General features: G+C 58.5%; 1 protein-coding gene across 1 annotated transcript in view; it reads right to left on the minus strand.

Annotated features, from left to right (window-relative positions):
- The window catches only part of ABLIM2 (actin binding LIM protein family member 2), a 101,849-nt gene that overhangs the window by 3,285 nt on the left and 83,150 nt on the right, over nucleotides 1–15,414 (minus strand). Inside the window, exons 15-17 of the mRNA XM_068542349.1 lie at nucleotides 13,761–13,815; nucleotides 12,376–12,383; nucleotides 12,072–12,152 (exon numbers count right to left, since the gene is read on the minus strand). Coding sequence (XP_068398450.1) covers nucleotides 12,072–12,152; nucleotides 12,376–12,383; nucleotides 13,761–13,815 — 144 coding nt within the window. The remainder of the gene's footprint in view (nucleotides 1–12,071; nucleotides 12,153–12,375; nucleotides 12,384–13,760; nucleotides 13,816–15,414) is intronic.

The raw sequence follows: 15,414 nt of genomic DNA on the forward strand, positions 1-15,414 counted from the left end.
TGGAGGTCGTACAACCTTGAGAATGTATTAAACGCCACTCAGTCATACGCTTTAAAATGGTTAAAATTGTGACTTTTGTAATTTAAAAAACCCAATTCCTGCCCCCAAAAGAGTGGTTTCCTTACATTTAAAACAAAACACCTCATACTAAAGGTTACTGTGATGATCAAGAGAGAAAACGGTGTGAAGACACACGGTTAACTATGGAAAGCAGAAACATCAGTCACTGCCACTTGTGTCCTTCGTAAAAATCACCAAATCTGTGTGGCACGCACTGGGTTTTGGAGCCCAGTTGCCGGCAGGATATGGGGGAGGGAACCCAAGGGACCCATTTTTGCTGAGTCACAAAAGGCCCTCCTAACTGAATCTGGGCCTGGGGTCCTCAGAGGGCGCACACACTCTCACACACACACACACAGAAACATATATAGACACACACAGACACGCACGGAGACACCCACACATACACAGACACAGAGATACACACAGACATACTAGACACACTCACACAGAGACACACAGACATACACAGATACACACAGACACATCACAGACACACACACACACACACACACACACACTCAGGGATACAGACATATACAGACACACAGACATACACAGATACACACAGACACATCACAGACACACACACACACACACACACACTCAGGGATACAGACATATACAGACACACAGACATACACAGATACACACAGACACATCACAGACATACACACACCATCAAGCTAGTCTCTGCCAGGGAAGGGCCGTAAGCCGCCTGCTGCCATCTCGGACCTGCAACCAGGAAGAAGGTTCTGGCACATGCCAGAAATGAGCCACCTGCATGGTGCTGACACTGGGGTTTCCTGCCGATCTGGGGAATCCACAACCCGGCCCACGGGGACTCAGAACTGTCATTTCAGACAGCAGCACCCACTTCCAGGTACCATGTCACAACCTTCCCAAGGACTGTGGGTCAACCAAGATGCCCAGCGGGAAGCATAAAAGGAAAATCGCGTCTCCTGTTATTGGATGAGTGTTGAGCGGGAGCCTGACACAGGCCGGGGCCCTGAGGCCCCGGGGGGCATGGCTGCGGGCGGTTCATGGGAGCGCGGCGGGGCAGAGAAAGATCAGAGGCCTGAGCGAGACACTGGTCTTCAGGGCCGGGCCCTGGGGAGGTGGAAACAAGGGGAAGGGGCCCAGAGGTGACCGCGAGCAGGGATCCCAGGGGGGCACGGAGCGGGCTCGCGGGGTGGCGCCCAGCGCCCCTGCAGCCTGTGATCTCCCGCTTTAGGGCCCCTGGGTGTCTCCGGGGTTGGGTCTCCCAGGCGGTGACACACAGAGGGGAGGAGAGGGGAGAGCGGCGACACAGGTCACCGCGCTCTAAGCTGGGAAGGGGAGAGCGGCGCGTGAGGGTGACCCTGTGCTCACCGCCCGGGAGCCTCCCGCTAGCAGCAGGGGGACCACGGCAGGGCCTGCGGGGGGTGGGAAGGGGGCGCAAGGAGTCACTTACCCCCGGCACCCACCGCAGGTCCCATGCAGCCCGTCCTCCAGCCTCCAGACCGAGATGTCCTGAGGACTGAGTCCAAAAAGCTGCACAGAAACCCGGGTTCTACAGGCAAGGGGACACCCAACCTTGGGGACCTGAGAACTGGGGACATGTGGTGGGTTAGCGGGCGGGAGGAGAGGCAAAGGAGAGGACCCTCTGGGGCTGGCGCTCCCAACCCTGCTCCCCCCGCCTGGCCCCCACCTGGCCACAGGAGCCCACCCCATTGCCGGGGAGGCAGCCGGGAGCAGGAGGGAGGGAGGGGTACTGCACGGTGTCCCAGCTGAGTTCCCAACCCCGCAGCCCTGTCACAATGCCCCGGGGTGCTTGTCACATCTGAGAGTGGCTGCCCCCTCCCCTCCGCCCCCCCAAAACCTCCCAAGGCAGCCTTAGGGGCCCAGGAGCCCGCGTGTGTCACATCCCTCCCAGAGCAGCTGATGGCAGCTGGGTTTGGGGACTCAGGCTAAGGGCAAGTCCTGGGGGCTGGTAGGGACCCCCGGGCTCTGGTCCTGCTTCCTCATCTGTAGGCTGAGAACAAAACTTGGCTGCCTGAGGGCTCTGGAGGGCAGGAGAGGGTCACATGGGGAAGGCCTGGCAGAGGGATCTGCTCAGCCATCCCAGCTCCAGCTGTGTGGTCTATAGTATCTCACCACACCTGGCTGATCCCACGGCCTCCCAGGGAAGAAGGGGCTAAGGGCTCCCGCTCCTGGCAGCTGGGAAATTGGTAATCTCTCTCAAGGCAGAGTCAGGGCCCCCATCCAGGGCTCTTCTTGCCTGCCCGAGTGCCTGCCGCAGCAGGAGGGACGTGGCAGAGCACGGCTGACCCCAGAGGCCAGAGCCAGCTTTGTGACCCTGGCCCAACTCCCCCAGCCGCTGGCTCCTGAAGGCTCCCCTGGCCCGCCAAGGCCAGACATGGCCGAGTTCCCTCCCGAGCCGGCAGGAAGGCAGCCCAGGGCACGGTGCCTGGGCCGAGGGACGTTCTGGGATGGCCTCGCTTCTGGGGTGCACCGGGGAGAGCCCCTGGGGAGGAGGCCATTTTTGCAGCATGGTAGGGGTCCCACACGCTTTGCCGGGGGTCTGCCTATGTGTCACCCTCCAGGGCAGCATTGTGCAAAGACCTGGGGCTCAGGAGCCAGACACACAAGAATCCGGTCCTGGCTCCAGGCCTGTCCAGCTGTGCTGAGTGACACGACCTCAGCTGTGATGTCTGTAAAATCGGAATAATCCTGTCTGTGCCTTCACCCATTCTCCCTCTGCCTGGAATGCCGGCCCTTCCTCCTCTGCCCACGTAACCCCTACTCACTCCCCAGACCTGGGCTTGGGTGTCAGCTCCTCCAGGAAGTCTCTCCTGACTGCACCCCGTCGCCCCAGGCTCCCAGACCCACAAGCCTCCTTTCCGTGGTGTAAATACACCACGGCCAGTTTCAAGCTTCCAACGTGACGCCCCTGAACGCAGAGCTGGAAAGAGATGCCCGGGGGCACACTGTCACAGATTGTTCCTCCCGCACACAGATGCAGTAGCGGTTAAGTAACCTCGAGAGTACAGATGGTAGTGAAATGTAGTCGAGAGATTAGGGAGCAGGGAGTGCTGAGTATTTATCACCTTTGCTTTAAATGTAATCTTCATAATCATAAGTTTACATCATTTGTTTTTCAGTAATGGCTGGTTTAACAACCAGCGTGGGAAATTCCTGAAAATATAACAACAGGGGCAGCTCTAGCAGCCCCTGATCTCTGAGCGAGCCGGATGCACTAGGGGTCGCTCCGTAACGAGCACCCCCGGGGAAGGGACAGGGCCTGGGACCCTGCCTGGGGCGCTCCTGGGCGGTAGGGTGAGCGGAGAGAAGGGAGGGGAAGGGCTGGTCCTATGCAGGCGCTCTGCTCTCTCCTCATTCAGGTGCCGGGACGCAGAAATAAACCAGAGCAGGTGCGCCCACCCCACAGAGATCTCACACCTGCCAGGCAGGTGGGTCAGAGCACAGTTAAGTCCATGCGAGGGCCTGGGACCTGGAGGCCTTGATGCCTTGTGAAGCATTGATGACATGCCACCAGCATCTTACAGCCAGAGGTAGTTTTCCGAGGGACGTGATCTGACTTAACCCTGTAACCTGGCTTCATCGCCAAGGGCTCCCTGAATACAGGAATCAGTAACGGCCACTAACCTCTGCTCGCAGCAAGGGCTCATCAAGGGACAGCAGCCGGGAACCCAGGGCACACACGGCTCTGTGCCAGATGCACACGCGCACTCACACCCAGGGAGGCAACGAGTGTGGGAGTTGGTGGTGCCCAGAGGACGTGGACCGGGCCACAGACGGGGACATCTCCCGTGTCACCCAGCCTGCAAGTGGCACATTAGAACTCGGACCTTCTGGCCAGGGGTCCAGGGCTCTTTCTGAGAAGCTGCCGTCTGCTGCTCCTTGAGACCACCGTGCCGTTCAGACCAGCAGGTCCACGCAGCTGGGGGGCTACCCTCCCCTTGGCAGACGGGCCCACGGAGGCCTGTCTACCTGGAAGCCGGGCCATCCATTCTGTCCCTCTGTGGCAGAAAGCCCCATTTTTTCTGGGTCACGGACCCTCCGAAACGACGACGCAGTGGCCCATTTTGGTAGAATCACGCACGCTCATACACGCAGAGTCCGGGTCCAGGAGGCCTACTCGGGGATCCCAGTTCGGACCCTGAACCCCGCCATTCTCCTGCACTGATGGAGGACCACTGGCCAGGCTTGGGAAGGGACTTTATGACAGTTGCTGCCATCCTCACCTGCCCTGAGATTCTAGTTTTCATTTTACGACCTCAGGAAAGCCAGGCTCAGAGAGGTCCCATGCCTCGCCCGAGGGCGTGCAGCCTGGGCGCCAGGCCAGGTGGCTGGAGAGCCCGGGCCCTTCCCTCAGCCCTGACTTTCTGCCCCCTGATGCAGCTTCTGGAAGCGTCCGGGACTTTGTGGTGGAGGCCCTCGGCCTGCGCTCCCCCTGCTCTGCAGGGTACCCCAGGCTAGCCGCCACCCTGCTGGGATTGGCCTGCCTCGATTTCCCTGCAGGGCATTCCCAGTACCCCCTGCCCACCTCACCAAGTTCAGATGTCCCACGCCAGCCCACCGGCCACTGCCAGGCCCCCTGCTCCAATGGGGGCTGATCGGGTGGGCTCAGGCCCCAGACCCGCTCAGCCTGCGAATCCTGGACCGGCAAGGGCCCACGTTTCTTCTGAGGCCTGGGTCCCACGGTGCCTCCCTGCCCCATCACACTGTGCAAGGAGGCCCTGTCTGCAGAGGGAGTCCTGCTGAGCTGGGTCCATGCTCTGAAGCTTCTGCCGTCTTAGCCGGAGGTCCCTGACATCATCACCGTAACGACAGCGTCACCATAATGACAATGATCTCTGCCATCTGCGGAGTGCTCCTCTGTGCCAGGTGAGGGCCTCTCCATCACAGGCTCGTGACCTCTTCATAGAGTATGGGGAAGGACGGGGACGGAGGCTCCGAGATGTGGAGTGACGTGGCTGCCAGGTGGGCCCGAGGCCCTGCCTCACCGTGTCCTTGCCCACCTCTTCCACCACCGTTCTGCTCCACGGTGGGCACCTACGGGTTCTGGAACGCGCCAGGCTCTTTGCCACCCAGAGCCTGCAGTGCTCTCCCTCCACTTCACACAGCAGCTCCTCCTCCTCCTACAGGTACCAGTTCAAATGTCCCCCTCCTCCAGAGAGCCCTCCCAGATTGCACTAGCCAAGCGAGCAGGCCCCGGGCCATGTGTGTCCCTCAGTACGGAGTCACTGCTGATCTCATCTGGTTCTCAGCTCCGGTAGGGCAGGATGGGCCTGTCTGCCATCCTCATCCAGGGACAATCTGTGCTCTTTGCATCCCTGAATCTAAATCTGTGCTCTCACCTTGCCAGCCACACTGCCTCCCAGCTTCCTCTCTCCTCCTTCAGAGCCCATTCCACTTGCCTGCCCTACTCTGCACTGCGTCTCCCTCCTCCCTCCCCACCCTCCACCCCTAAGTCCCTGCCACTTGGCCTGGCCTTGGAGGACTGCTCCTGTTTGTTCTCCGTGCCTCTCCTTGGAGGCCCTAGGGTCCCAGAGGCTGCGGCAGACCCATCTCCCAGACACACCCAGTGGCTGGGAACCCACACTTCACCATCAGTCTGTCAGGCTCTTATCAGACTGGTCGGATGAGTCTAAACAAAGGACGTATTCTTTAACTGCAGGACCTTATTTTTCAGGCACATTCCTACAACTCGGGCTTTTCCTGCTTGAGCAAACTCAGGTGTGCATTTAGCCTCAGGGTCTGGCAGAGGTGGCCCCAGAGGAGCCGCTCAGCCTTGCCTCTGCTGAGCACTCAGAAAGGAGGACCCCGGGGGACTCGCCTGGACACACCCTCCTTCCAAACCTGTTCAGCCAGCAGCCTTTGCTCTCTGCATGAGTCAGCCTGGCCAGGCCCTGGTGCCTGGCTGTTTGGCCAAACACTAGTCTAGGGGTGGCTGGGAAGGTATTCTGTCAATGTGGTCATGCCTACAATCAGCCTTTAAGTGAAGATGACCCTCCATAATGTGGTGGCCTCATTCACTCCGTTGGGGCAATCACTGAGGGCTTCCTGGAGAAGGAGAAATTCTGCTTCTAAGTGTCAGCTCCTGCCTGAGTGTCCATCCAGCCTGCTGCTGGCCTGCCCTGCGGATTCCACACTTGCCAGCCCCATGGGAAGCCAATTCCTTAAATTAAATTTCTTAATACATATCTATGTCCATATCCGTCTGTCCGTCTGTCTCCTGTTGGTTCTGATTCTCCGGAGGGCCCTGGCTGATATACCTTCCTACCTAAGGAGCCGAATGTGTGCTCTGGGAGGTTGGGGCAAGGAAGGGTGATTAGAAATTCACATGTAATACTGTAATTAATCCAGGAAGATGCACAGCACAGTGGCCCTGTGTGACTACTTAGCCGGAACCCCAGGTCTGTCCCCCAGAAGCCGAGGGCCTGGGGACGTCCTCCAGCTCCCGCACCCCCACCCCTTCCCACCAAGGCCTCCTCTGCAGCTGCTGCACCGACTTGTGAAAACCAAGCACAGGAACGTGTCAAGTGCTTGGAACAGCCTAGTGATCAAGTGCTTGTAAATAAGCCAAATCTGATAAATTCTCAAACATCCTGTTTTTACCCCATATCGGGCATCAAGGAGGGACCTCTGTTCTCCTGGCGGCCAAGCCTGTGGCTGATCCTACCTCCATTCACAGCCAGCCACCTTGCTCTTCCACTAAGTTCTTAGCAATCATTGTTTGGCCAGCCCATAGCACCCCATCCCCGTGGAAACCTTTTTCTAATCCATACTGGCCTACTCGGTTCCCAGGTTGGTAAACTGGGGGTGAGATGGACAAAATAATTGAAACCGTGTGCACATTACACCTGCCTGGGGCTCGCTCACGGCAGGTGCTCATGGCTACTTCTGAACAACTGAATAGATGCTCAAACCACCCAGCAGGACAGGCAACAGCGATGTCATCTGACAGGTAAGGGTCAGGCTCAGAGTGGTTAAGTAACTGGTCCGCGGTCACACAGCTAGACATTATGGAGACTGGATTCACACCGAGGTCATCCCGACCCTAAGTGCTCTCTCCCTCCACCAGGATGCCACCTTTGGATGGCAAGAGGCTGATGCACGAGCAAAATGGCCACGTCTTTCGGCAAATGCCGGGCAGCCGGGCAGAGGTTTGCAGGAGTGGCCTCAGGTAAGAGGACACTTGAGTCTGCCCAGGGCAGGTAAGGCTCTTCCCCCTCAGAGTGGAAGCTCCTGGCACAGCCAAACGCAGGAAGGATCTGAGACCCTCCAAGGCATGAGGTCCTTGGGTGCCAGGGGTAGGCGTTGGGACCCAGACCCCCCAGGACAGAAAGTGCTGGATCTCAGGGATGGTGTAAAACTGGCCCCGGACGGGTCTCCCCGGGAAGCCTGATCTGGCTCTGCGCATTGGGATCACACGATTCATCTGACTGCCTTCCCTGTGACAGCGCTTCCAGAGCGGCGGAGGACTGCCACTCTCCTTCCAGACACCTCCATGAGTCACCAACCTTTACTGAGCACCTACTATGGGCCACCAGGTGCCTATATGGCGCCTTTCTCTTTGTCAGGCTGAGCATCCTGAATTCCCTTATCTGTGCCTCACAGGCCAGAGCGACAAACGTCATCAGAACCTGGGTTCGTCCTGCTGCACCAAGTGACCGCCACTTACCCAGCACCCCATCCCGACAGCCCGGAGTCACGCCAGGCGTGCCCCTGCCCCTCCCACTTTGACCTCCGAAATAGGGCCTGAATGTACCCGCTTCTCACCTCCGCACTGCCACCACCCTGTCCAAGATGCCATCATGTCTTGCCCGGACAACCCAACCGCCTCCAAAATGGTCTCCCTGCATCCACACAGCCAATTCAGGCTTCACAGTGCAGCCTCGGGCACTGTTTTACTTACGTAATCAGGTTGTCCTGCAACTTTAAAGCCTTGCCTTTCCTAGAAACCAAACTGCTTATCGCGGCTCAGGGTCCTACGAGGCCTGGCCCCTCCTGCCCATCACCCGCTCAAGCACAGCTAGTTCCTTCCCAAACAGGCTATGCTGCCTCCTGCCCCAGGGCCTTTGCACCTGCTGTGTCCTCTTCCTGGAATTCTCTTCCTACCTGCCATGACTCACCTTACGTGCAAGTGCACACACACACACACACACACACACACACACGCAGGCATACTTACTGCACCCAGTTAACTTTTACCCCCTTTCAAATGCTCACAGGCCCACCTTCCTCTCCTTTAGAGCCCTTATCTTGGTGTATAACTTCACACACTCATCTGGGTCATCAGTTGATTGACGTCTACCTCCCATCAGGCGGCGTCTACGGGCAGAGCTCATGCTGGTTTCTGCTCATTGTGCGTCCCTAGGGCCCAGCTCAGTGCCTGGCACATGTTCACCAAACCACTGAGACTCAGCCAAGTAATCTGGCAGTAAAGGATGGATAACAAGCCTTGACCATTTGACGGACAGAGTGGTCCTCCTTCCAGGGACCAACCCTACAGAGGTGTGTGGGCACCACCAGCTGTCTGCCCACGTCCATCTTCTCCCCTTGCTGGGCACACAGCAGACCCGCAGCTTTGCCATGTGACCGAGCCCCAGCCAACGGCCTGTCACTCCACAGCCTGGCCCCTGGGACCCTCCCCTGTGTGGAACTGAAGCCTAGCAGGACACTGTGGGGCTCCTGGGCATGGAAGCCTTTCTGTGCCCCCCGTTTCTTGTTTGTAGGGATCAGACTCCAGCCTCCATGACCTTCCCTGAGTTCCAAAGGGCAGATTCGAACAGTTGCTAATCAGGGAAGGGACGGGATGCAGAAACAAGGGAAGAACAGCCAAGAAACGATAGTGCAGCCTTGGGGCAGGGTCCTGGTTCCACCTCAAGGAATACACATAACAATATATTTTGAGCTCTTTATCGAACTAGAACCCCAATAAATGGAAGATGTCAGTATTCTTCACTCCAGAAAAGACCACCTGAGGCCAGATTAAAGGAGTGCAGGCCCTGCACACACCCTAATCTTATCAGCAATCCCCCCCCTTGAACCATTGCTAGAAAACTCCTCATCAAATCCACCCAGGTTGGGACATACAGTTTTTCGGGGCAGGAGCCTGCTGTGGCTCCCTTTGCCTGGCAAAGCAATAAAGCTATTTTTTTCTACTTCACCCAAAACTCTGTCTCCGAGATTCAATTCAGCACCAGTGCACAGAGGCCAAGTTTTGGCATCAGAACGCGATGCGGGACCACCACGCAGCCATCTAAAAGGACGGGCAGATCCCCATGAATTGGCATGGAAAAACGTTCACATAAAATTTCAGAGAGAAAAAGCAGATGTCAAACTGCATAAACAGTACGAGGCTACTTATCCAAAAGAGAATTCAGTTATCTCTGGGTATTTGTGCAAAAAAAGAGATTTCCGGAAGCATGTCCGCCCCGGAGCTAACAGGAGTTTTGACTCGGTAGGGGAATTCCATGTAATGTTTACGTTCTTCTTTGTGTTTTTCTGGACTTTTACAAGAGTTATGAATTGTTTTTATATTAAAAATAAAGCTCTCTCCCCTAAAATAAAAACATTGGTGTCCCTTCCTCTCCTGCTGGGATGGAGCCCCTCCTGAGCCCCTCCTGGCTCACACCCCAGCTCCAGACCCTGAAGGCTGTGGGACGTGCCCCGTTCGTGATAACGCTTCCAATTTGCCTCCTGGCTTGACTGAGATCAGGAAGAGAATGATTACAGAGGGACGCACCCTTGGGTGTGTTCTTGGAGATTTGGGTGATTAAACCCATTACCCCGTCCTCCAAGGTTTTTTTTTTTTAAAAGGGAAACACTTACATGTATTAACCACTTGATATTTTGCACCTTCACTCTGTACTGTAGCAAAATAAGGGGTGGGGTATGGGAGTTGGTTAAAGCGAACCCCAGACCCAAGAGGGAAGCAGCAAGTCCCAAGGGGCGGGTGGCCCCGAGGCTGCTGCTGTGTCAGGAGCTGGAGCGGCAGGCACCCCAACCCCGAGCCCCGCGGTGGGAGTCAGGAGCCCTCAGGGCACCCACGCTTAAGGAACAAACATGCAGAACAATGGGAGCCCTTCAGGCGGGTCCTGACTGAGTCACCCAGCAGTGACTTTACAGCAGTGGGACAAGACCACACCCTTCACAAGGGCTCAACTTCAGCAGGAGCCAAAGAGTGTGTCCCCTGCAGAGGCAGCGGGGATGGTCACGGGTGAGGCCCAGGAAGAGGCTGCCTAGGACCTCGCCTTCCAGAGCACCGGGCAGGCATCCCTTAAGCTTGATTCGGGGCCTGCTCTGAGCACCTCCACGTGCTCCCCCTGCCCCCCACTCACACCCCAGCTTCCGAGCCGGTCTAGCCGCCCCGCCCCCAGCCCCGGGAGTGACCCGCACTCGTCCTAACGGGTCAGAACATTCCAGTCGTCCTTCCTCTTCTACGGGGTGAGGTCCAAATGTCCTGCTACGTGGCCAGCCTCCTGAGCAAAGGCCCTGGGGTCGTTCGGCTCTGTGGTCCTTTGCTGGCAAGATGCCGCCCACACCCTGGGGACTCCAAGACTCAGCGGGTGGGCTGCACTGCCTGACCACAGCGTCCACGGGCTTGCTGGCCGTGCGGCTCCTCCCCCACCCCCGGCCTCAGCTCCCCACCTCCCTGCAGCCAAGCCCTTGCTGCTGTGTGAGCCCACCATCATCCTCCCTGTCTCTAGGTCCCAGGTCCCAGAGCCCCTCTAGGAACCGCCCCCCACCCCGAGTCTCTTCCCTGCAGACTCTGAGCCCCGGGGGAGGGGAGGTGAACATCTGTCCATCAGTCAGGCCCACACACACAGAGGAAACATTCAAGAGATGGAAGGAGGGAATCTGGGTCTGGAGACATGACTAAGCCCCACCCGAAGGGACCCGTCAAGTCGTAAGAGCTGGCAATTCCCCTTTAGCTTAAACCACTTCAGGTCAAGTTCCTACTATTGCAACAGAGAAGTCAAAATGGACACGCCTCCCCCGACTGCTGCGGCCACACCAGCGTCCCTGTCCCCTCCTTGCCACCACTACCCCGTACCCTGGGCGAGGGGCTTTTTGTGACCTCTCGTGGCTACAGCCACCCACCCAGTGCTTATCAATATCCTCATCTTAAAGGGCGGAGATCAGGGCGCCAGAGCATCTGTCTGGACCACCTGAGATGGCGCTTCCTTACAGATCTGCCTGTTCTCCACTCAGATTGGCTCCCACCTGGCAGCCCTCCCGAGCCCCGGGCACTGCTGGTGCCCCTCAGCCACATCCACGCCCCTACGGCTCCCTCCCAGCAGCCACCTGAGCCCCCGCCCACACAGGCAGCAGGGCAGGGGCTGGCGCTGGCCGGACACACACTCTGCCTCAGGTGTTCCCAGCCCTGGGGCACAGGTGGGGCGGGTGGCCCTGGGCCTTCAGGAGCCTCCAGACCCCTCACCCCAGTGAAACCTTCCTGACATGGCTCGGGAGGTGAAGTCCATTGCTGGCCATTGATTTCCTTGTGGGAGCACAGTGAGGAGGGATGAAGTACGCACTCTGGCCACTTGGGACCGTGGCTCGTGGTGGGGCCCAGTCAACAGATATCTGTGCCCTTGACCTGCGGGTCTTTTAAACATACACTTGCTCCCAGAGCTCAGTATTATTCAAGGTCGGGGCGAGAGTGGTCGAACGGGAAGCCATGAATTGGGCCGATTTTCCGAACATCAGCGCTCGGGGAAGAGGCGAATGTTACCCAGTTAAGCACAGTGACGAAGGCTTCCCTGCCCCAAACGCAAGCAGCTGTGCCCCGCTCTGCACAGCCATCTTTGTTGGGTACATGACCACGTTCTCCGGTCTTTGAAACAACGAGGGACCTTGACGCCAAGCCCATCACCGGGCACCGCGCGGTCGCCACAGGGACCTTGGGGGCGATGAACGTCGACTTTGTGGACGTCAAGGCAGCTGCAGAGACTCACTCGGCAGACGTGACCCTCCACCCCTGGGGCCCCCCTCACCTCCAGTCTCGTCCGGTCCACGTCTTTGGGCAGCTTCACGCGGATTCGGTTTGTGACGATGAGGGCGTCATAAGGATAGATCTGCGGGGAGAAGAAAGTCCGGGTTCACCCAGGAAACAAGCATGTGCGGGGACAAAAGAGCCGAGCCCGAGGCCAGCAGAGAGGTACATACTGCATCTGACACACACATTTCACAGGGAAATGTCTGCTTTTCACAGGGAAAGCACAACAAAAGGAACTTTTAACCTGGGCAGGTGCAGCTCGGCAGCTGGAGGTCAGCGCAGGAGCGGGCGGCCCCTCTTACCTTGTATTCTGTAAGAGAAAGCAGAGACCACAGGGGCTGGGTTAGAACACGCACGAGCTCGGCCCAAAGGTGGAAGCAAGCCCGTCCAGGACCCCCACCCTGCGGTGGGCCGGGCCTTGTGGTCTCCATCCCCGCCCGCAGCATCCTCCGAGCTGCAGGGGGACGGGCTCTGGGATCTCCGGCGGGAAGCCAGGGGCAGGAGGTTAGGAGCAGGAGGCATGGTCGGGAGGCCGGAGGCCAGACTGGGAGCCAGACGCGGCACCGTGTTCTCCCTCAGCTGTGCTGCTGTCTCCCTGGTGGTCCGGGCCTGCCTCGGTTTACCCCCGTGGAGACAGGCAGCCTTGCTGGGGTCGAACCCCCCTGCCTCTTACTGGTTTTACCTTCTTTACCCTGTAGCTACTCCTTTTCAATACAGAGCTCCACGTGCTAGCTTTTTAAAAGCTTTTTCTTCCAGACTAAAAGCGGCTTGCTAAAAAATAAAGTTGTACGGATGGGAGGCCTCCGTGAGCACGTAGAAACCACAGGGCAGCATCTCTGGATCTCGGCCACAAGCGAGCCTGTCTCGGCAGGGAGACCCTGGCGAGGGGTTGGGCACCGGCGGGCCGGTCCTTGAATTTCCCCACGTGCCATGCAGGGTCCTGGCCGCCCCGGCTCTGAGCCCGGGGGCCTGGAGGCCACTTAGAGCTCCCTCCACTCCCACATCCAGCGTGAAGCAGCCCAAGAGAGCGGGCTCCGGTCACCCTCGGGGGACAATCATGAGTGAGCGTCGCGGGGCCCGGCGGCTCAGGGCTGGCAGAGCCCTTGGGCAGGCGCCTACCACGTGACCGGGTCTCTCTAGTTACACCAACCTCCCTGCAGGCCACCCTGCTGGTGTGAAGCCCTGGGAGGCCACGCGGAGAGCAGGGCTGGGGCAGGATCTGACCCAACTTCAGACCCGCGGGCTTTTCACTGTGTCTCTGCCTCCTCTATTGCTGTAGAATTTAACAGTAGGTGTTGGGTTGGCCTCAGCCCTGGCGTGGGACTGTCATTCAAACACAGATCTCTCCCCAGGTGACCCGGAGTGACAAGTAAGTCAGGGTGGGGTTGGCAGCGCTCAAGAGGCGAGCACCTGGGTCAGGAAATGGAAGGGCATCTGAGTTAGGGGGTGGGGAGCGCCGGAGGGAGGGGGGAGGAGAGGAAGCACCTCAGGCAACGTTAGGATGGAGGTAAAGCAATCCCCGACAGGAAGAGGAGGGGACATGACTGCCCCAGGCTCCCCGACTCCACCACGCTCACAGCCTTCCGCCAGCGGCCCTGGTCGGGGGTGGTTTCAGAATGAAACTCGTGGAAACCTGTTAGCGACCCCTGCCCCAGCCAGAGACCCACGGGGTCCCCGCTTCCTGTACCTCGCGTGCCCCAGCTGGCATCCAGGTCTGCTCCACAAGGGGCCAGATTGGCATTCTGGAAGAGAAAGAGAGAGGGCGGCAGGGGGCCGGTTGCAGGGGGCAGGCTGTCGCCGGGGTCCTGGCGGCCTGGCCGGGGAGGAGGGTCAGCTCACGGTGCCCACTGAGGCCGGGCTCTGGAAGGGCCGTGTGGCCGCCCACACTTGTCGGGGCTGCCGGCTTCCCACGCGGGCGGGTTTGCTCACATACCTCCCGCCGCCTTCCAGGCCTGAGCTGCCCTTGCCTGTCCAGACAGCTGCTTCCTGCTGCGATGACAGCTCCAGGGCGCCCGGCCCCTCGGCCCGCAGCTGGCCTGGACCCGGAGGGCGGCTCACTCACTAGGGCTACGGCTCTGCTCCCTCCAGACACACTGTCCCCAGGGGCGCAGGTGGCCGGTGTCTGTAAAGTCCCCAGCACAGACCCCAAGTGTCGTGAGCACCCCGTACAGATTGCACCCCGTACAATCACAGTGGCTGTGATTGCTGACAATGCCCAGGGATGGTACTCGGAGGGGGCATGGACCTGGGACCCCGGCCACCTGCCTCAGGTGCCTCCCTCACCTCTCCATGGCACCAGCAGCCAACTCTGATGTCTGGAATTCTCTTTCCCTCTGCCCACCTGAAAAAGTCATCCTGCAAACCTCGACAGAGGGTTCCTGCTCCACAAGGCAGGTGCTGAGGCCCCGCAGGGTCAGTCAGTCCCTCTCCTGTCCAACTCTGTCTTGGCCCTGCATCCACTGCCCACAGTGGAGAAAAATGTTTTATTTGTGCCCGTATCCCTGGCACCTGGTACAGAGTCTGACACGGGGTCAGGGCTCTTGGCCAGCGCTTCTGGAACTGGGTACAGGGGTTACATTTCCACGGAGAGAGCCCTGCAGTTCAAGAAGGGATTATATTCTTCACCCTTGGGTTGTATTACAGGGAAAGAGCTTTCAGCACTAATTTACTGCAAGAGGTGAAAAGTCAGGAGCTGCTCATAGCCCTAGCGAGCGTGGGGGCAGGACGAGGCCTCCGAAAGCACCGAGTCCAAAGTCCTTCATCCTGAACAGGGGAAACTGAGGCCCAGAGACGCCGGGATGAGGGCAGCGAGGCGGGTAAGCACCTAAGTGGAGGGTTGGAGCCGGTCTTTACATTTCTGATACTTTGTCCATCATGGATTTTTTTCATTAATTTGGATTTTTCAAAACATTGTATTACCTTGTTTACCTTGATTACTGAGTCCTTTGGTAAGTGCCCTGAATGCCTCACCTTAGTCCCAGCACTGGGACCCAGAGCCCGGTAACCCCTCACCCGCCGGTGACTCTCCGTGACCCTGCACCTCCTCCACTTGACTGAATGATTCCCCTTGGGAGTCTTCAAGAACAATATTTGCAGACGTTTTCTCAGGCCACTGACAAGGACCCCCCCGCGCACCTGCCTGGTTAGGGAAGCTCCTGCATAAAGCAAGGCAAACCTGTCTCCCACCTGGCCCAGCCGCGATACGAAAGAGAAATGCCGCCCCCTAGTGCCCGCTGCTCTGCATCACAGGCTGTAAACTCCCCGGCCACCGCCGCCACCACCTTGGGCAGTTGGAAATCCACTTCCTGGCAGCAGAACCGGCTTCCTCTGGTCCGCCAGGC

The sequence above is a fragment of the Eschrichtius robustus genome, chromosome 4 (assembly GCF_028021215.1).
Source record: "Eschrichtius robustus isolate mEscRob2 chromosome 4, mEscRob2.pri, whole genome shotgun sequence".
NCBI lineage: Eukaryota > Metazoa > Chordata > Mammalia > Artiodactyla > Eschrichtiidae > Eschrichtius > Eschrichtius robustus.